Source organism: Carettochelys insculpta, chromosome 20, assembly GCF_033958435.1.
Source record: "Carettochelys insculpta isolate YL-2023 chromosome 20, ASM3395843v1, whole genome shotgun sequence".
Taxonomy (NCBI): Eukaryota; Metazoa; Chordata; order Testudines; family Carettochelyidae; genus Carettochelys; species Carettochelys insculpta.
Genome location: NC_134156.1, coordinates 12,131,972 through 12,153,991, shown reverse-complemented (window position 1 = coordinate 12,153,991; position 22,020 = coordinate 12,131,972). Strand labels below are relative to the sequence as shown.

Genomic DNA, 22,020 nt, shown 5'->3' with positions numbered 1-22,020 from the left:
CCCTCTATTTGGCACTGGTGAGGCCACATCTGGAATATTGTGTCCAGTTTTGGGTCCCCCAGTATAAAAAGGATGTGGATGTGCTGGAGCAGGTTCAGCAGAGGTCAACAAAAATGATTAAGGGGCTGGAACACGTGACCTGTGAGGAGAGGCTGAGGGATTTGGGCTTGTTTAGTTTACGGGAGAGAGAAATGAGTGGTGATTTAATAGCATCCTTCAACTTCCTGAAGGGGAGCTCTGAAGAGGATGGAGAGAAACTGTTCTCAGTTGTGTCAGATAACAGAACAAGGAGCAATGGTCTGAAGTTACAGAAGGAGAGGAGTAGTTTGGATATTAGGAAAAACTACTACACCAGGAGGGTGGTGAACCACTGGAATGTGTTGCCGAGAGAGGTGGTAGATTCTCCATCCCTAGAGGTTTTTGAGTCCCAGCTTGACAAGGTCCTGGCTGGGATGACTTGGTGGGGGTTGATCCTGCTTGAAGCCTTATGATTCTGTGATTTGGATTGGGCATCAGTGTCACTTATAGTATGACTGAAAAACATGGCCTACCGAATAAATTCAATGTGATCAAAATCACTTTACTAACTCAGTGCTCCTTTCTATTGAGGAATTTTGTTGCTGTATGGTTTTGTTGTCATATACAAGTTGAACTTCTCTAATCTGGAACTTGTCCGACAAACCTCATAATCCAGTATAATTTTAATTAGCCAGATGACCATTTATTATGAGTGTGGCCAAGTTTCCAGTGGTCACCTAAAGTGTGTTCACTGTACCAGTCCTGGCTCTCGGTGTTCTGTGCTGTTGTTTAGCTCTAATTTACCCCTAAATGTCTTCTAAGAGGCCAGTAAGCAGTGACAGTGTTGATAGTGTGCTAGAAAATATTGACCTCCCATTGTCTGGCAAATGCTCTCATCCGGCACTGGTCAGGTCCTGAGGATACTCGATGAGAGAGGTTCAAACTGTAGTAGATGACTTTTCCTATTCTGTGACATTGCCCCTTATTGCATTAATCAGAGTTAGTAAAACACAGATGATAATTGCCCTCAGCTCTTTATATTTGTCAAAAGTTAATGTATCTAATATGCTTCTATTACTACTATTTAAAAGTGTTTCTACTAACATTACCTAAGATCAATATTATTGTGCATGGTTAGGAAGGTCTTTTTGGAGAGTGAGCACATAGATGTTCTTAAGAATGCTTGCTTATGATTAGTGTCTTAGTGAGGAGGGCTTTAAACTAGGTTCAGCAGGGACAGGGGAGCAAAGCCCATGGGTGAGTGGAGAACATGGAGACCTGGGAGATGGGTCAGAAATGGGAGGGAGCACAGGCTATAATGGGAGAGTAAAAGGAGGGTCAGGGCAAAATTGGGAGGGAAGATCAAATCAATATCTTAGATGTCTATATACAAATGCAAGAAGTATGGGTAATAAGCAGGAAGAACTGGAAATGCTAATAAATAGAACTATGACATCGTTGGCATCCCAGAAACTTGGTGGGATAGTACACATGATTGGAATGTTGATATGGAAGGGTACAGCTTGCTCAGGAAGGATAGATAGGAGGAAAAAGGAAGGAGATGCTGCATTAGATATTAAAAATGTACACACATGGACTGAGAAGGAGATGGACATAGGAAACAAACGTGTTGAGAGTCTCTGGGTTAGGCTAAAAGGGGTAAAAAAGCAAGGGTGATGTCCTGCTAGGAGTCCACTACAGACTAGTTACCCAGATGGAAGAGGTGGATGAAGCTTTTTTTAAACTACTAACAAAATCATCCAGGGCCCAGGATTTGGTGGTGACGGGGGACTTCAACTATCCAGATATATGTTGGGAAACTAACACAGCGGGGCACAAACTATACAATAAGTTCTTGGACTGCATTGGAGACAACTTTTTATTTCAGAAGGTTGAAAAAGCTACTGGGGGGAGCTGTCCTAGGTTTGATTTTAACAAATAGGGAGGAACTGATTGAGAATTTGAAAGTGGAAGGCTGTTTGGTTGAAAGTGATCATGAAATCATAGAGTTGACAATTTTAAGGAAGGGTAGAAGGGAGAACAGCAAAATAGAGACAATGGATTTCAGGAAGGAGGATTTTGATAAACTCGGGGAGCTGGTGGGTAAGTCCCCATGGGAAGCAAGACTGAGAAGAAAAACAACTGAGGAGAGTTGGCAGTTTTTCAAAGGGACATTAAGAGCCCAAGAGCAAGCTATTCCACTGTGTTGGAAAGATAGAAAATATGGCAAAAGACTGCCTTGGCTTAACTGGGATATCTTGCATGATCTCAAAATAAAAAAGGAATCCTATAAAAAATGGAAACTAGGACAAATTACAAAGGATGAATATAGGCAAACAACACAGGACTGCAGGGACAAGATTAGAAAGGCAAAGGCACAAAATGAGCTCAAACTAGCTACAGGCATAAAGGGAAACAAGACGTTTTATAAATACATTAGAAGCAAGAGGAAGACCAAGGACAGGGTAGGCCCATTGCTCAGTGAGGAGGGAGAAACAGTAACAGGAAATGTGGAAATGGCAGAGATGCTTAATGACTTCTTTGTTTCGGTCGTCACTGAGAAGTCTGAAGAAGGAATGCCTAACCTAGTGAATGCTAGTGGGAAAGGGGTAGGTTTAACAGATAAAATAAAATAAAAAAAAGTTAAAAATCAGGTTAAAAAGTTAGATGTCTTCAAGTCACCAGCGCCTGATGAAATGCATGCTAGAATACTCAAGGAGCTGGTAGAGGAGGTATCTGAGCCTTTAGCTATCATCTTTGGAAAATCATGGGAGACAGGAGAGATTCCAGAAGACTGGGAAAAGGTAAATATAATGCCCATCTATAGAAAGGGGAATAAGAGCAATGCAGGAAACTACAGACCAGTTTAACTTCTGTGCCAGGAAAGATAATGGAGCAAGTAATTAAGGAAGTCATCTGCAAACACTTGGAAGGTGGTAGGGAACAGCCAGCATGGATTTGTAAGAAAGAAATCATGTCAAACTAATCTGATAGCATTCTTTGAGAGGATGACAAGCCTTATGGATAAGGGAGAAGCGGTGGATGTGGTATACCTAGACTTGATTAACGGTCTCCCATGATATTCTTGTCAATAAACTAGGCACTAGGACCACAAGCTACATATGAGTCAACAGTGTGATGCTGTTGCAAAAAAAGCAAACATGATTCTGGGATGTATTAACAGGTGTGTTGTGAGTAAGATACGAGAAGTCATTCTTCTGCTCTACTCTGCTCTGGTTAGGCCTCAGTTGGAGTATTGTGTCCAGTTCTGGGCACAGCATTTCAAGAAAGATGTGGAGAAATTGGAGATGGTCCACAAAAGAGCAACAAGAATGATTAAATGTCTAGAGAACATGACCTATGAGGAAAGGCTGAAAAAATTGGGGCTTGTTTAGTTTGGGGGAAAAAAGAAGTTTAAGGGGAGACATGATAGTGGTTTTTGGGTATCTAAAAGGGTGTCATAAGGAGCAGGGAGAGAACTTCTTGGCCTCTGAGGATAGAACAAGAATCAATGGACTTAAACTGCAGCAAGGGAGGTTTAGGTTTGACATTAGGAAGAAGTTCTTAACTGACAGGGTGGTCAAACACTGGAATAAATTGCCTATGGAGGCTGTGGAATCTCCATCTCTGGAGATATTTACAAACAGGTTAGATAAATGTCTATCATGGATGGTTGTGACAGTATCTATCTGGCCCTGCCGTGAGGGCAAGGGGCTGGACTCGATGACCCCTCAAGGTTCCTTCTGGTCCTAGTATTGTATGATTCTATGATATCTGCTTCTATATACATAGACCACATTAGTAGGTAGCAGATGGCTACAGATACAAATGTTATACCTAGAGCCCTGCAAATTCTCAGATCCCATTTGGAGAATCACAGATGGGGTATGGGTACAAATTCTGAATTGGTGTAATGTCTCTACTTATGAACTAAGATGGGCCACAAATATATGTAACAATGGGCAGATATGCTATTGACTTTCAGGGGTTTTGAGGGCATTTGGTACCTTGCATGAGGCACTCAGGTCTTTTTAGGATTGGGCACCTAATGTTGTTGCCACAGTGTTCAGATTAATATTGAGACAGTTTTTTCCCCCCTTTCTGCCTGAATAGTGATGGACACATGGATTGTATGTACAAGATTATAGGTCCATTGGAAAACCCATGTCCATTCACTGTGACTGAAGAGATGAGAAAAGAGAAAACATGTACTTGACATTAGGGGACACAATTCGTCTTGTGTGGATAGCAGCAATTTATCATTTCTCCATTTTAAAACAATATTATCTGTCAGTCAAAGAAATAAGGCAGAGCAGAACTCTGGCAAGATGTCAATTGCTCCTGTGCCTTCTCAGGCAGGAACTTGAAAGAGTTTTCTTGCAAAGCAAGTCCTATTAATTACCGTTTAAAAATAATTAGACTATGAAGGCTCAAGGATATTGAGGCCATTTCTTTGTATAGTTAATTGCTCCCACCCTCAACAGAAAATAATGGGAGCTGAGGGCACTCAGCACACTGTATTCTCAAGCCCGTTCTGAAGTAGATATTGAAACATGCCTAGCTTCTTTTTATAGCACCATGTTACAAAGCTTTTCAGACATTGAAACTAGGCATGATGGAGTAAACTCTCATTAGGCAGGCATTGCCTCTCCTTCCACAACGCTACAGTGCCTCCATACACAGCTTTTGTACTGTGTATGGAGGCACTGCCACCATAGTCAGGAGGGTATAGCTGTAAGTGAAGCAGAAACTTGTGGAAGTTAATCTCAGACCCTGAATCTACAGTCAGGCTCAGGGAGCTCGCTCTGCAGTGCTAAAAATAGCTTTGAGGACATTTGGACTTAGACTTAAACTCTGGCTCTGAAACCTAGGTTAAAGCTGGTTAAAGTACTTGACTAAAATTTGAAAGATGTCTGCAAGTGATATTTACAAAAACACTTTTCTTATCACCATGTTCCCCAAATACTACCATTCAGAGTGGATAAAACTGCTGTCTTCTGTGCTGTCACATATAATGTTTATGTATTTGGTAGTCTCATTAAAAGGCTAGTGGTTTGATGGTGATGTTTGATGTTTTATGGACGGACTTGCAGCATGCAAGATTTCTTGTTAAATTGCGTGCAGTGACATAAAATGGTTCATCCTGCTGTGCAATCCATCATTTGCTTCAGTACTCAGAAAATTGAGTTGAAAAGCATTTTTAGGTTTCTCCTGCTAAAAGCTCGATTGAAGAATATTTTGGCTTTATTCATTAATAATAATAATACTGACAAAATTTGTGATGTGGTACATCTGTTTTAAGCATGAGTAAAAGTGTTTTATTACCAGTTGTGACCAACCAGACTAAAAAAGAGTGAGTGGGGGATGTGTGTGTTCATTTCTTAGTAATAATAATATAGCACTTTGGAACTTTGTCTGAGGATCTCAGAATCTTTATTAACATTAATGTTCATGAGACTCTTTACATTGACCCATTTAACATACTCTTGCAATGTAAAGAAAACCTGAAATCAGGCACACTTGTAATTGATACTCATTTTAAAGGCCTCTTGTATTCTGCCTGGGTGGTGTAAAGTACATTAACGTAAACCAGAGTAAGGTTCCAATGCCTGTAAGCCTCCCAGCGCTGCTCTAAAATCAGGAAATATATTTATGGCCATATCAGGTGGTCATGACCAAATTTAATTTTTTAAATTATAGCAGATTCACAGCTTTGGTTGAACATCTGTGTGATGGACCAGATTAGGTCCCAAAAGACTGCCACTGAGATTTGTGGCCTTGCCCCATGATCTAAACTATAGAGTTGTCCTCCAAGGATGAACATAAAATGAGTTAAATTTTTTATTCATAAAATATGTTGAGGAACACTGAGTTAATGCAGCCTAGGAGGAGCTCTGCATACCCCCGGGGGTACGTGTATCTCTGGTTGAAAACCACTGCTTTAGCCCACATTGCAGGCCTAATACCAGGTCCTTGTATGAGACCTTGTCTCAGGGCCTCTTTCTACTACAACTCACTTTGTGCAGTAGCTGCAAGTCTTTGAGATGTGATGCTTCACTACCTATCCCCTCTGCTGCAGGATGTTGCTCAGAGGATGTTTGGGTAGAGCAGAAACTGAGGGCAGGCTGCCCATGCAACCTCAACTTTTTACTTCAAAATTAGATACATCTGCAGTATTGTGATGAAATGAAAGCAATGGGCATTTGGTATCTCTTCTGTATAAATATCCTGTTTTTCCTGTGCTGCTGCATTGAAGGGGATCTGATGTAGTGGCAGTATGCTAACCCAGCTACTTACCTTCAGAGACCACCGATGTCAATGCTGAGAGAGGGAGATTTGTGGCCAAAGGAGATCATTGCAACACTCTGTCACCCTCAGAGAGAAATGGTAATGTTGCCCTTTGAATTGCTGTGGCAAATTGCATCTGCAGACAATAGTGCTTGTGCTAGAAGCACATGTGGGAAGATACTTCTGTGCATCACCTGTTCCGAAGGGCAGGCAGTCTCTCTTAATTGCTATTAGCTTTGATGGTGGATCACAGATTCAGTGACGTTTCCTGGGATGGTGGGGAAATCTAAAGTTTCTGTACAAAATACTGCTTCAAGTATTTTGAAACTTATCATCAGATTAGACCTGTGAGCAGATCAGAAACGAAGAGTTGAGGGTTCTTAATTTTCCTCACAATTACATCACCATCTTCTAACTTTTTTCCCTCTTTATCGTTTTTATAGTGCAGGTACTTCCACAAGGAAGCAGCTCTTCTCAGAAGTGTGTAATACAGTCCTATGATGGATAAAACCAACACCATCATTTATTATAGTTATCTGAAATTTAGATGAGAAATCAGTTTAAATATCACTTTCATCAGTGAGCATCAAGAGGACGTCTACAAGCACCTCATTGCATGGCTTCAGCTAGTTAAGTACAGCTATGTCTAAGCTACCCAGAAGATCAGTCCACTCAGGCTACATGTAAGGCGTAACTGAAGAATACACTGGTATCTGAAATATATAGGGCTTCAGTGCATTTGGGGTTGATCTTCCAGGGTTCAATTTCATGTGCCTAGTAGGAAAACATGAAATTGACCTCTCAGGGGTTGCTGTTGATCCTAGTATTCCTCTCGAGATGTGAGGAGTAAGGGTAGAACTTAAAACCTCTCTTGTCCACCTACTCCAGTATAGACAGCCAAGTTAGCCAAGCACAAATATATCAGTTTTAGCTATGCAATTGCCATAACTGGAATTAAGTATCTGTGATTGACTTACTTGGCTTAGTGTAAACGTAGCCTTAGTTACATCAGATGCACAGGGCTTGAAGCAGACAGTGTAAACATGACCTCATCCAATTCTTAAATTGGAGCATACCATGGAGCTGCCTAGGGCTATGGTCTGGATGGCTCGAAGAACTCAGTGTAATGAACTAATGTTGGGAAGGGAAAATATCTTAGTCTATCATTTTAGTACATCTATGTAATTTTAATAACTTTGAACATTTGTTTGAAATGGATTGCACAAGGACTATTTTGGGTGAAGACATTATTGCTACATTGGTAGTCATGTCCATAGTCCCCACTGTTAAAAGGTATCTTCTTTTTTGAGGAATTAGAAATTGACTGATGTTTTGGTCATAGTAATTAACAGTTAGGGTGGGTGGAGGAATTCCTGGAAATAAAATAGTGGCTACAATCATGCCAACCATTTTCACTCCAGACATTCTCCTCTTAGTTCTTTTCTTTCATCTTCTTCCTTTAATCTTGCACTGTATATATCTAGAATTTGGAAGTGTGGGTTGACGTTTCTTTGGACTATATAGTTTTTTCTGTTTTTTTCATTTGCTGGTTCATAAGCGGTTTTGGATATTTCCACAGACGCTCTATCTATGCAGTCTGTGCGCATATCCTTGGCATGAATATATATGTGTATGTATATGAAACTACATAAAGTACATCTATATAGTCTTTCAATAGATTAAACAGTGCAAAACAATGAATGCAAGTAGGGGATGGAATCTTGAACTATCAGTGGTGGAATCTGAGTTTAAAGGAGTGATTCCTGTAGTTGAGAGTAAGTAGCAGTCATTTATGCTTCATAAGGTCTAGCCTCTAGGGAAAGAGACCTTGACTTCCATTTAAGTGCCTAATTGCCATGGCAATGGAAACCTAGAAATACCTAAGTAAATAAACCTAGTGTCTCCTTGATGTGGCACAGCAGTATGGAGTTTGATAAAGTATAGGGGTCATGCATTTCCATTTTTCCTTCAAGTGGATTGAAGGAGGCATACTGAGGGAATTATGCAATCTGCAGCATCATGTAGGCTGCAGATATAAAAAGCCTGATTCCTTGGCAGTAATCCCCATGTCTGAAAGTCAAATCTGCTTCTGAGTAGCATGAGGCCATCATGTCAGATGGGCATGACTGTAGGTAGCAAAGAGATCCCATGCTGGATGTGCATCAGGTGTAAGCATCACAGATAGAATTCACAGCAAGGAGTGTCCATGTGCCTGTTTATCTTTATTTGTGCAGGCCTATGTTTACGGCACAGTTCCATTACTAATCCAGCTTTGTTTGTGATTAAGTTTCAAAAATAAAGAACAGATTCCTTGCTAATCTGATCAGACCTTTTGGTTTTTTGCATCGTGCTTGGGTTGTGGTGGGGGAAGTTTGGGAACACACACTTTTTTTCCCCACTCCCCTTCATTCTGTGAAATGAAGGTTTTGAGTCTATTTTTTTACTCTAAAATTCAATTTCACATCCTTGCAGGGTCTGTCAAAACAGGTCTCTGGCATCAGACCGCATACTTCAGCTGTGCAGAAGAGTTCAAAGTCTTGCTCGGTGATTCTCCCTGCACAATTTTTGCATTGATGTTTTGCCTGATCTGATATTAAGTGTTGAGGTTTTGGGTTCAAGGAGGCGCATGGTCCTAAGGATTGTACTGCTACCTGCTTTCTGACAGTAACACCATTGCCTTCTCAATTTCACTGGCTACAGGCTGCTGTAATTTAGCAATGGCCCCAGCAGTGCTTTTGTCTTACCTCGGATCTTTTAAATGGCAGTCATACCGTTTCTCAAACATATTTTGCTTCCTGAACTATTTTTAGGTGTGTGATTTTTCATGTGTGCTGAAGTGATAAAGATCTGATCTCTGTGAAATTCATGGAGTTATGCCAGGTCCTGCCCCTCTCCTGTAGCTGAAACAGTTACACAGGCAATCCAATTATTTAGTACAAAGCCTTGATAACCTAGTTTTCTTGTTCATTTCACAGAGCTGAGAATGATGGCTTTCCATGCTAATGCAGAAAAGTTGAGAAGGATGGCATGTATCTTACATTTTCTATTATTAAATTTATTGAATGGAATGGAGGACGTATCACAACAGAAACTTTGTTTGTATGTTTTAGTATATTAATTTTATGGTATTGACAAGGCTATTGAATAATTACTCCTTTTTCACCCCTCTGGACAATCTGAAATGGGTCACAGCACATAACTCCAAGGCTGACTATAGAATAGATAGGATTGGGGGTTTCTCTGTTCTATGTGCAGATATTGATTATAAATAAATATTTTGTACTTATATAGTGCCCTTCATCTCAAAGATCTTTACAAGGTGTATGGATGTCTATTGAAAAGCAGCCAATTCTGGGCTACTGTTCAGCTGTGTATAACAATGGTACAGTGACACTTCAGCATAATTTTAAACTATAACGGGATTTTAAGTAGGCAGAATAAGTCTTAGATTTGATTTGGAACCACTTCTCACCTTTTTGAACCATTATGGAATTGTAATGATGGTTAAGACCATGCTATTAGATCTTCTCTGAAAGACATTATCAATAGCATTTATCAGAACCCCTTAGCAACAAGCGGAAAGAACTGTTTCTGTACTGAGTCGCAGGCAAGAACACCTGATGATGGACCATGTCTCTAGCTTCTCGTAGCTGCTACGAGTTTGTGGAGGTCTTCATCCAAGTAGTGTCACAGTTTAACCCTCGTGAGGCATCTGCCCTGCAGTATGATAGGAACAATCTGGGAGCCTGTGCCTATGTGGGCCTCCACTTCAGAGTTTCTGGGATACATGGGCTTAGGGGTACACCTGTAGGCTCTGGGTCTATGTTTATAAGCTGAATACTTGATACCCAGGTACTACAACAATTATGAGCTCTTTGGGTCTATCACTTTCATTGTCTGTATGCTTATGCAGTGCCTATCATGGTGAAGCTTCACCTGTTTTGTGGCCTCTAGGCTGCAATAGAAACAGGGCTCTTTATCTGGTGGTATGTGCCAGTGCAGCACATCAGCACCTCCGTGCCAGGGTTCCTGCAGCTGAGGCTGCCAGCAGGGCTCAGTGCCATATCTGTGAGCCTGCCAGAGCCCCCTGGCCCCGCAGCAGCATAGGGACTGGGAGGCTGCCATGGGGCTGGGAGCCAGAAGCCCTGTGGCCAAGTGGAGCTGGGAGCTGGAGCCCCCCATGCTTACCTGCAGCAGCAGGGGCCAGGAGCTGGAGCCTTCACCGCGCCTCTTGCAGCCCCAACTGTGGAACAGGGTGGAGGCAGGTGAGGAGCCGTACCACAAGTCCAGCCCCGTGCCCAAAGCAGGGCCAACCCTAACTAAATCTTCCCAGCCAGGACTTTGTCAAGCTGGGACTTAAAAACCTCTAGAGATGGAGATTCCACCACCTCTCTGGGTAACGCATTGCAGTACTTCACTACCCTCTTGGTGAAATAATTTTTCCTAATATCCAATCTAGACCCTCCCCCTCTGTAAATTTAGACCATTGCTCCTTGTTGTGCTATCTGTCTCTACTGAGAACAGGCTCTCTCCATCCTCATTACAGCCCCACTTCAGGAAGTTGAAGTCTGCTGTCAAATTGCCTCTCACTTGTCTCTTCTGCGAACTAAATAAGCCCAGATCCCTCAGCCTTTTGTCATAGGTCATATGCTCCAGCCCCCTAATCATCTTCCTTGTCCTCCGCTGAACCTGCTCCAATGCATCCACATCCTTTCTGTAATGGGGGACACACTACTCCAGATGCAGCCTCACCAGTGCTGAATAGAGGGGAGTAATAAATTCTAGATCAGCTGGAAATGCGTCTCTTAATGCACTCCAATATGCCGTTAGCCTTCTTGGCTAGAAGGGCACACTGTTGACTCATATCCAGCCTCTTAGCCACTGTAATCCCCAGGTCGTTTTCTGATGCACTTCTGCTTAACCAGTCGGTCCCCAGCCTGTAACACTGCTTGGGGGTTCTTCTATGCCAAGCACAGGACTCTGCACTTGTCCTTGTTGACATCATCAGATTTCTTTTGGCCCAATCCTCCAATTTATCTAGGTCACTCTGGACCCTATGCCTACGCACCAACATATCTGCCTCTGACCCTAGTTTAGTGTCATCTGCACGTTTGCTGGCGGTGCAATCCATTCCCTCATCCAGGTCATTAATACAGATGTTGAACAATACCGGCCCTAGAACGGATCCTTGGGGTATTCAACTTGAAACTGACCACCCAGACATTGAGCCATTGATCACGAGCCATTGGGCGCGACTGTCAAGCCAGCTTTATCCATCTTACTGTCCTGTTTCCTGTCTTACTGATAAAACCCCAATACTGCAAGAACCCTGCATCATCAAACAACTCCTATGTTGTAGTGGCTATGCTTTGGTTTTGCTTAACCAGAAGATTTCTTGATTTTTGTCAGTATTGTTAACTTCACTTCCACTTGGTTCTGCTGTTTGCAATCAGTCGCTTAAGTAATCAAGAGAAATCAAATACCATTTCTGTAACTGACAGAGTAGTCTACAGCAGTCCTTGCATTCTGTCCTCTTTAGTCTGATTGTAACAACTTGCTTGTAATTTTTAATCAACTAATGTGCTGTCATTAATATCTTGGAATTTACTCAGAGGTGATTGAGTCTTGTGTCTAAAATATCTCACCTCAAGATGAAACTGCCACCAAAGTCTGCTAACTCCAGCATTTCTTTGTGCTTGCGTGTTTGCTTAGAGAAGTTGTTACAGTACATGGGCTTCAGAATAAACATTTTATGCTGCAATACCTAGGATGAAGTTTAATAAGGACAAATACAAAGTACTGCACTTAGGAAGGAGTAATCAGTTTGACACATACAGAATGGAAAGCAACTGTCTTGCAAAGCGTAGTGCAGAAAGGGATCATAGTGAACCACAAGTTAAATATGAATCAACAGTGTGACACGGTTGTGAAAAATAGCAGACATGATTCTTGGATGCATTAACAAGAGTGTTTGTGAGCAAGTCCCAAGAGGTCATTTTTCCACTCTACTGTGCACTGATTAGGCCTCATTTGGATTATCCTGTCTGGTTCTGGGTACCAAATTTCAAGAGGCACGTGGAGAAATTGGAGACAGTCCAGAGAAGAGCAAGAAGAATGATTAACGATCTAGAGAACATGAGCTATGAGGAAAGACTGAAAGAACTGGGATTGTTTAGTTTAGAAAAGAGAAGACTGAGTGGGGACATTAGCAGTTTGCAAGTACCTAAAACAGGGTTACAAGGAAGAGGGAGAGAAATTGTTCTCCTTGTCCTCCAAGGATAGGACAAGAAGCAATGGGCTTAAACTGCACCAAGGGAGGTTCAGATGGGCATTAGGAAAACTTCCTAACTCTCAGGGTGGTTAAACATTGGAATAAATTGCCTAGGGATGTTGTGGAATCTTTGTCATGGAGATATTTAAGAGCACGTTAGATTGACATCTATAAGGGATAGTCTAGATGGTGTTTTGGTCCCACCGTGAAGGCAGGGGCCTAGGCTTGATGACCGCTTGAGTTCCCTTACAGTTCTAGTGTTGTGTGATTCCATGACACTCCAGCCTGTAGAACAGGGGCAGGCAAAATACGGTTTGCAAAGCCACCAGATCCAGGCCATGACCCAGCGGCAGCCGTGGTCAGGTTCCCTGCCTGCCCTGCCCCCACGCCCGCTCAGAAAAGCTGGCTGCAGGGGCCGCGTGTTCTGCCATAAACTCTGCGAGCCCAGAGTGGGAAGAGGGAGAGAGGCTTCATGTGGTGTCTCCATCTCCAGCACAATCTTGCAGCTCAGTTACCTTAGGTCGGGGTCAGCAACCAAAATAGCAAGAAGAGCCATATTTTTGAATTTGGTGTGTAAAAAAAAAAAAAAAACAACAAAAAAACAAAAAAACAAAAAAAAAACAAAAAAAACCTCAATAATTCAAGAGCCACAATATGTGTGAATACGAGCTGGTCCTTTATACCAAACCATACTTTTTGTAACCCCTATTTTAAGAATAGCACACACATGCCATGTCTACACTAGCACAGATCTTCCAAATGGCCATGCAAGTAGCCATTTCAGAGATTACTATTGGGGTGCTGAAATGCATATTCAGCGCCCCATTAGTATGCTGCTGGCCCTGGGCTCTTTGAAATTGCCCCTTTTCGCTGCTGCACAGCTCGTCCTGACAGGGGTCCTTTTCAAGGAGATAGGAATAAGGGGATTTTGAAGTTCCCGGGGTCCTTTTGAAAAGGACCTCTGTCTGGACGAGCCTTGCGGCAGCGAAAACCAGCAATTTCAAAGAGCCCGTGGTTGGCGGCATGCTAATGAGGCACTGAATATGCATTTCAGCGCCTCGTGAGTAATCGTCAAAATAGCCATTTGCATGGCCATTTCGAAGATTTGTGCTAGTGTAGACGTAGCATAAAAATTTATAACGTTATACATGTTTACTGCAGGATGTTCAGACTTTCTTCATATTCTATTTCCTCACACTTTGCATATGTCTGTCTGTACCATTATCTGTCTGACTTTCATTCCTGAACCACTCTCTGGAGGATGCTAGATTTTGAATAATTTCAGAATTTTGTTTTTGAAATCACTCTACAGTTGCTCTGGTGCTTGGTAAAGCGTGCACACATTCACTGTCCGCGACTGGCTTTCCTCGTTTCACAATCTCTTGAATTGCCTCGAAAATAGCCACAGTTATGCTACATGGTGATTACACCCATTTAGCAAACATGTACTTACTTTGCTCTGCTTTGCGTAGCAGCTCCTCCATGGTGTTTTCTCCTGTCATCTCCAGCTGGTAGTGTTTTTTTGAGAAAATGCCTCTCAAGATTGCAATTTTTGTTGTTGGTGAATTAAATCATTGCATATGATACATAAAGGGAACCCAGGTGAATTCCATGTTAATGCAGAGGATTGGGTCCACTGAGTTTGAAATTCTGTGGTGTTTTTTTTCTCTTCGATTTTCCTCTTTTTGAAGCCATTCCACCCCACTTTAATTATGACCATTTTACTTCATGTTTAATTTGTATTCTTTCTTAAAATGCGTGTTGCCCTTCACAGCAGCAATACCACAAGCTTCCTTTTCCTTTTCAAAATCAAAAGTTTATAAGCAATGCGATCAAAACATATACAGTATTATATCCCACAATGCGCTGTACATATTAAAGGGGAAATTATCCAGCGTTTCAAGATCATATATTGTTTGCTATTTAGATATGATTTGTTCATTTTTGAGCTTTTAGACATTCATTGTTTATCAAAAATAATCAGGAGGATGTTTTTTTATTTTAGAATTATAGCATTGGGAACTACAAAGAAGTCCTTTAAAGAGACCCATGCAGCTCTGGAGCTACAGATTTACACACCTCTGCCTCAGGTGGCAGGGACCTGCACAGAGCAATCTGAGTTTTAACTCCTCTGATGCCAGGAATTTCTGAGAGTCCATCACATGGAGCAAGTCAACCGACTGCTGTGAAGTCTTAGGCTACTATCGCTTTGTTGTGTTAATTGTTCTAGAATTCTGAAATTGCTTTTGTTAACTGAGGCTTCCTTTTTGCTGCCCTAACTTTGTGTTTCTTTTGGTTATTTCCTTCTAGCTCAACAGAATTCACCAAAAATCCATGAGGGCTGGTGGGCCTATAAAGAAGTGGTCCAGGGAAGTTTTGTTCCAGGTAAGTGCAATCTTAAAATCCTGGCTTTAATATATGGTAGGTTTTTTACGTTGGGCAGCAGACAAATGCATCGGTAAGTCCCAGTACAGTAGAGTGAAATATTTAAAGGTTTTGTTGGTGCATCAACAAAGGAATGTTGCTCTCCTTGCTAGCAGAAGATGCACAGTTATTTCTTCCTGGTGCCTGGTCTTACACTGCTGTCCCGAGATTCACACTCAGTCCACTTTGTGAAGAAAGAGTGGGTGGTAAGCCTTACTGTAAATTGACTGAATTTAGCATACAAATATGAGCAACCTTTCCAAACCTGTTGTAAACTAATAAAAGGCAAAGAGAGAAGAGCATAACCCTGCCCTGGAAGTAAGTGTCCAAATTTTTTATTTCTTTAAAAAATAAAAATAAATACTGTGGAAAATGAATGTGCTGATGCATCCCTCCCTGGATTAAGGCAGTGCCACAAAGTGATTACATTAATTATCATTAAACAATGAGAGTATATCACCAAAGGTGTGTAAGCAAGCAGCACTTTGGGAATATAGTCATAAGGCAAAAAGAAAATTCAAAATCAGAATTCAAATTCACAATTCAAACCAGCTGACTCTGGGTATAACCAAGACATAAAAGTAACACAAAGATTACAGAGACAGGGTGGTCAGAATAATGGGATAAGACTTCAATTGAGAAACCAGTGGCTAACTAGCTTAAGGTTAAAGATGAGACTTTTTTCTCCCAACTTTGTAATAAATACACATGACTTGTAGGCTGATCAGTGGTTGAAGTGCGCATATTAACTTTGTGGGAGAGTAGGAATGAAAACTTCAGAATGTATTTCTGTTAGCATGTATAACAATGTTAACCTGTATTGGACTCAACAATCTCAGGAAATGTTTCAAGGTAAAGCGCTAGATTTCCCTGTAATAAGTAATGATGCTGCCGATGGAGTACTCTGATATATGAGCTGCTTCTGTAACTGTTAGTTCAGTAGGCCTGGAGACTTAATAACTGTGAGATAAATGGTCTGTGGAACAAGGGTGTTCATTATGGTTCAGTTCTTTAATCTCTTGCGATCACTGTGGGTGAAAGTAGGAAGTAGATGGCTAAAATGCCAAGTGTTGTCATTATTGTTTCCATATTTATTTTTAAGGTTTCTTTTATAAAGATACGATTGAATTGTCTGCTCACATTTTTCTTCTGGAATCAGGTCACAGCAGGAACAGTGACGCTATTTTATGATGCTATCATAGTACCAAAACTGCCCCCTATACTTTCTTCTCAGAGAGCCATGGAATTTTAGCTTGTGTAACTTTTTCTTCACAAGAATCTGCAATTTGATCAGGCATCAGATTTCCCCATTGTTAAAGCAACAAGTGTGATCTGAGTATCTGATTAGAAGTGATATCCCAAAGGTGCTGAATTATCTTAAGTGGTAGTACAATGAAACAACATACTAAACCAGGGATTTCTGAACATCACCATACTAAGAGCAGCATCTACAGGTATTAAAGTTAATTACACACTGTGCTCTGTACAGCAGCTTCTCGGAGATCTTGGAAGTTTCTTCTAGATCAGTAACATGTTTAGGAGACTAACATAGAGCATTGAAGTTAGAATATTCTGGTCGTAGATCTTTTAATGTGATATTCTCTTTCAGATGCATTTAAGTAGAGCCCTGTTTTAGTAGAGTAGATAGGCCGCATCCATATGCCAGCTCTGAGTTTTACCTTTGGTGAATAGTACATAAAATTGAACCATATGTTATCGTCTGTATTTGGTATTGCTCCGGAGGATTACAGATGGCCACACCCAAAACACCTTTTCTTTTTCTTTTCTTTTCTTTTCTTCACCCCTTACTTAAAATCTAGAACATCTATTGGGATTTCAAATAAAGCAAACAAAATAGAAAGCAAAAAAATGAAACGGGGGTCATCAGCCCCCGGCATGGGCGCAAGGAATGGCACATGAGCCAGTTTCCGTAGGCACTTGAGATCAAACTTCAGCTTGGTACCTCCTCTTCCATGCAGCTGGGAGCCCACTCAAAGCCATGCTGCTTGTGGATTAGCAAAAGACTAGCTAATGATACCAACCACCACCTAAACAGTAAAGCTCTGCATCTTTATTAATGAAGTTGCTGTGGGTATGACTATTAGTGACTTTAAAAGTATCTCCAGCACTCAGACTATACATAGAGGTCAAAAATCAGCAATCCACCTTGGAGAGCTGCTCTAAAATTTAACTTAATTCAAGAACCGAAGTACTTTAAAGAGTACTTTATTTCTTTGCATAGTAATCCAGGTTACCCAATTTTGATTTGCTACATGCTGGAAAGAGTCACCAGTGCAACGAAAACTTGCAACATAAGCTTTCTGTATATGCACACATGAAAATAAATATTATTTGATGTGGTCTTTTTGATTTTGGTTTTGCTGTCATTATGAACTTGTCCCACAGCTAAAATAGCACAAGCAATATTGTGATAGCAGATACAATAGTGTATGTCTTTGAGCCAAATCCTGCTCCACCACTTTCACTCCAGACCCAGGAGATCGTAAGCACAGCATAGCCATTATGCTACTGCATGTACCTGGTGCATGGATTCTCTTACCCTGATCTCCACTGCAGCTTTCTCGTTGCGCCATGCCAACAAGATTTGGGGAGGGATGAGTCACAGAGTAGTCCAGGCCTAGCTATTGTTAAACTGCCTTTGTGGCAATGCGGTTGATCAAGTCCTCGTATCAGCACCATATAGAGGGGGAGCCACACCATGTGAGCATTCCTCAATAAAATCAGTTTATTTCCCAAATTACCGGCAGAATTGTCCCATGTTCATTTATTCATCATACTGATCCTTGGCTGTCCAGTCCAAGGTGGGGGTGCAGCTTGGAGGCTGGAGCTCTGGCAATGCACATGCTGCTTTGGGTGATGTTTACTGGTTTGTCTCCGCAGTATCAACAGCATTTGGGCCTTCTATCTTTGGCTGGTCACGTACACAAATTGCTCATTTCAGATTATCTCATCTTTTTGCTAATGCAGCGTCAGACTGCATCTTGTTCCCCCCAGCCAATGCAACATCAAACTGCGCCTTGTTTCTCCAGCCACCTCGGCGCCTTACGTCATGGGGTCCATCTTCCTTATTTGGCGTCGTTTACTGCTGTCAGTTGTCCATTTGATTGCTTGGTCAGCCATACCAGCCAGTCCCAGGTTCACCTGGCTGTGTTTCAATATTTTTCTGCTCATTCCCCCACTCATATACTCACTCAGTTATTGACATAATGCGCAATTTTGTTTCAGTTCATATCTCTAGTGTGACTAATGCTTTGCCAAAATCCTTGCCTTGTGCTGGAGCTTCTGTTCTCCTGGGGGCTATAGCAAAAGTAGTAGTGCTTTTCTACCAGTAGGAGTCGTCTGCCTAGAGTTATATTGCACGTTGGTTTAGGCATTAGCCTTGGACAAGGGAAAGCTTTGGTTGAAGACCCTTCTCTGCCACCATCGTTCTGTGACTTACAGCAAGTCTCTGATTCTCTCCAGACCTCCCTTCTCCTCCTGTGCACTGGGGAGAAGAGAGCCCTCTCTCAGAGGTTGTGTGAGGATAAATGCACTAAAGACTCTTTCTAAGGAACTCAGATAATACAGAAATGGGGGGCTGTTAAAATATCTAGAAGATAGATGGACATGGAGTTTGTGTGAAAATCCAGGATCTGGTGCCTTCTGGAAAAGAAGGTAAAGCAGTGAACTAAGTCAGAGCATTTGTCAATATCCCTTGTTTTTAAAGGGCATAGGAGAGAGTTGATGGTGTGTTTTTGTTTTTTGTTTTGTTTTGTTTGTTTTTAAAACGAATCTTACTTCACATGGTAGTTTCTCACCTCATTCAAGTGCAAGGGTGGCCAGTTAAAACTCATTGGTAGCACAGTGAGAGCTGAAATACTACCATTTTCCTCTGTAATTGTAATAAGAAGTGACTATATTTTCTTAGGTTCCACTTCATAGTCACTAAAAAAAGTGCTGATGTTTTAATAGAGGCTATTGTATTTAGTCTCTTCTATGAGAATTATGCTCAATTAGCAGGAATGGAGGGGGGGTGCTTCTGTGGGAGCTTTTAATGGCAATTTTGGCTCTGTGGCTTTTTCTTTGAAATGGAGTTTGCGTGCAACAGAGTTAGCATTTTTGAGCCAGTTGAAGATACTTTGTTCCTCTTTGAGTATTTGGAGAATTAATTGTCTTTATTTAAAAGACGACAAAACAAGCTACAGGTTTTTTAGACTTGTCTAAGAAGCAATCGAACTGGACTCTTTCTTTTCATTTAAATTCCCAGAGAATTTAAAAGTAGAATTTTAAATAGAAATATTGACCAGATATCTATATGTTAGATGGGATTAGGCTAGTTCACATAGGCTACGTCTACACCAGAGTGCTACTTCGAAGCAGCGTCTTTCAAGGTAGAGACATTGAAAGATGCTACTTCCACATGTAGCATCTACACACACGCTGGGGCTGGCACTATCGACGTGCAATGGCCCTCCCCCCTTCGTGCTCCGCTGGCTCTGGAGTCACCAGCTCCGAGTGGTCTGAGCGACTCATCATGGGGGAGTGGCACAATGACCTGCGGCTCTGGAATTTCCGGATGAGGCGGCAGACCTTCCTGGACATCTGCCAGTGGCGGATCCCCTGCCTTGAAACACCAGGACACCCAGGTGCAGCGCACCCTCCCCATCGAGAAGAGGGTTGGGATAGCTGTCTGGAAGCTGGCCACTCCATACAGCTACTGCTCCGTGGGACACCAGTTCGGTGTAGGCAAGGCCATAGTTGGGGCCATCATCATGGAGGTAAGGAGGCCTGGGCACGCACCCGCTGGGGGATGTGGGACTTGCGGTGGGGAACTGGGAAAGGGCCGGGGTGGTGCAGACACACCCTGCACACCCTAACAGGTGCCTATGTCCCCTCCCTGCAGGTGGTCCACACACTGAATGCCCTGCTGCTGCAGAGGGTGGTCCACACTGGGGACCTGCACACAGCCATTGTGGATTTCACTGCACTGGGATTCCCAAATTGCTTTGGGGCCCTCCAACAGGACACACATCCCCATGCACAGCAGGGGACAGTACATCAACTGGAAAGGCTACCATTCTGTGGTCCTGCAGGCCATGGTGGACAGCTGGGGCCAGTTCCAGAACACATACGTGGTCTGGCCCAGCTTCACCCATGACATGCAAGTCTTCCACCTGTGCCTCTGGCTGGAAGCAGGGGCCTACATCCCGCAGAGGGAGTTCCCACTGGGGGACACCACTGTGCCCCTCTGCCTGGTGGCCCACATGGAATGCCTTCTCCAGCCTGGCTCATGTGGCTGTACACGGGCCACCTCGCTACCAGCCAGGAGTGCTTCAACAGCCAGCTAAACCATACCCTCCAGGTGGGTGAGTGCACCTTTAGCTGCCTGAAGGGGCGGTGGCGCTGCCTCCTCACCCCCTGGAGATGGGTGAGTTCAACATCCTGCAGGTTGTGGGCGTATGCTGTATGCTCCACAATGTTGAGGAGAGTAAGTGGGAGCTCTTTGTGCAGGAGTGGATGGTCAAGGCTGGCATGGGCTACTCCCAGCCAGCTGCTGCTCCTAGCCACCAGGCCAACCAGGCAGGACATCTGGGAGGCCCTGCGGCAGTACTTCGAGCAGGGGACCCCAGTGAGTGCCATCTGAGCCACCCCTGACAGGCCTTCCGCACATTTCCCCCAACCTGCACACTCTAACCCCCGAGCCCCACCAGTGAGCACACAGGGGTGTGGGAGAATGGAAATATATATTATTGTGAACATGTGCACCTTAGAATAAAATATGCTTCAACCACCAGCAGTGCAGAAAACTATGTACAGGAGTGGGGTCAGCTATTTACAGGGGGAGGGCACTCGGATGGCCTGACTGTTGGCCCATCATTCTGGGGCGGGAGTCGAGGGGTGTGACCTCTTCTAGCTCCGGGTCCCCGACCCCCCCCCCCACCCCATCTTGGGTCCCCAGCAGGCAGGGAACAAGGAAAATACGGCCAGGGATCAGCCTCGGACTGGTGGTCTGACCCAGTGGGCCCCTCTCCTGGGGGGTGGGGGAGGACTGGCAGGTGTGGCCCCGGTGGAAGGGGCAGCAGGCGGGGCGGTTGGAGGGGGCAGCCAGGCCACCAGTTCCTGGTATGAGGTTGCCAGGTCCCGGAAGGTGGCCATGAAGTCCCCCCCACGCTGCCCGGTGCCAGGCGGCCTCCCCCTCCCCAACTCCACCTAGGTCCGGATGGAGGCAGCAACATTGGGGTCCTTGGCAGGCTGCTGCTGGCTCTGGCAGGAGTGGGCCCATCTTGGCACTCATGGCTTCTCCCAGCGGCTGCCATCCAATGACTCTGGTGGGTTGTCTGGGACCATGGATGCAGAAAGGCTCTCCGGGCCTTTGGATGGTGCAGCTGCAGAAACGGGGCAGGGAGAAAAAAGCAGTGAGTACCAAGCCCTGCCCCCCACCCACACCCCCCATCCCTCCATGGGCATTGGCTCCCTGTCCTGTCCTGTCCTGTCCTGTGTTGGGTGGCCCTTTTGTGTGGTTCGCTCCCCCCGTGGATAGGGCATGGCATTGTCCATGGGAGTGGGTGCTGACAGACACTGGCGGTGATGCTGCCATCCTGGGGCCATGGTCTGTCTGTAGATACCCACAGTCGTATATGGTGCCCATAACCCAGGAGTATGTGCCCTATGGGGTACCTACCTGAGGGTCCATTGCAGAGGTCAGGGGATGCCTGTTGGGCAGATGCCCAGCTGGAGATGCGGGAGGGGAGGTCGATGAGCAGCTTCCCCTCCCCTCTGGACTAGTCTGCTGCGTTGGTGCCTGAATCCAGCTGTGGCCCTGGGAGTGCGAGGCTGGCCTCCGGTCCTGGCTCCTGCTGTGTGACCTGCTGGGGCTCTTTGGCCATGGTGTCGAGGATGGCTGGCAGGGAGGAGGTGCCCCAGAGGCTCAGGATGGCCCTGAGCTCCCAGTAATAGGGGCAAGTGGCAGGGGCGGCCCTCGACCAACTGGCCAAGTCCCAAGCTCGGGAGTAACCCTG

The 22,020-nt window shown here is 43.8% G+C and overlaps 1 protein-coding gene across 1 annotated transcript in view; it reads left to right on the top strand.

Moving 5' to 3' along the window:
* CA10 (carbonic anhydrase 10) overlaps positions 1 to 22,020 on the top strand; it is a 454,392-nt gene that overhangs the window by 47,199 nt on the left and 385,173 nt on the right. The window contains exon 2 of the mRNA XM_075014587.1: positions 14,888 to 14,962. Within this exon, the coding sequence (XP_074870688.1) occupies positions 14,888 to 14,962 (75 nt within the window). The remainder of the gene's footprint in view (positions 1 to 14,887; positions 14,963 to 22,020) is intronic.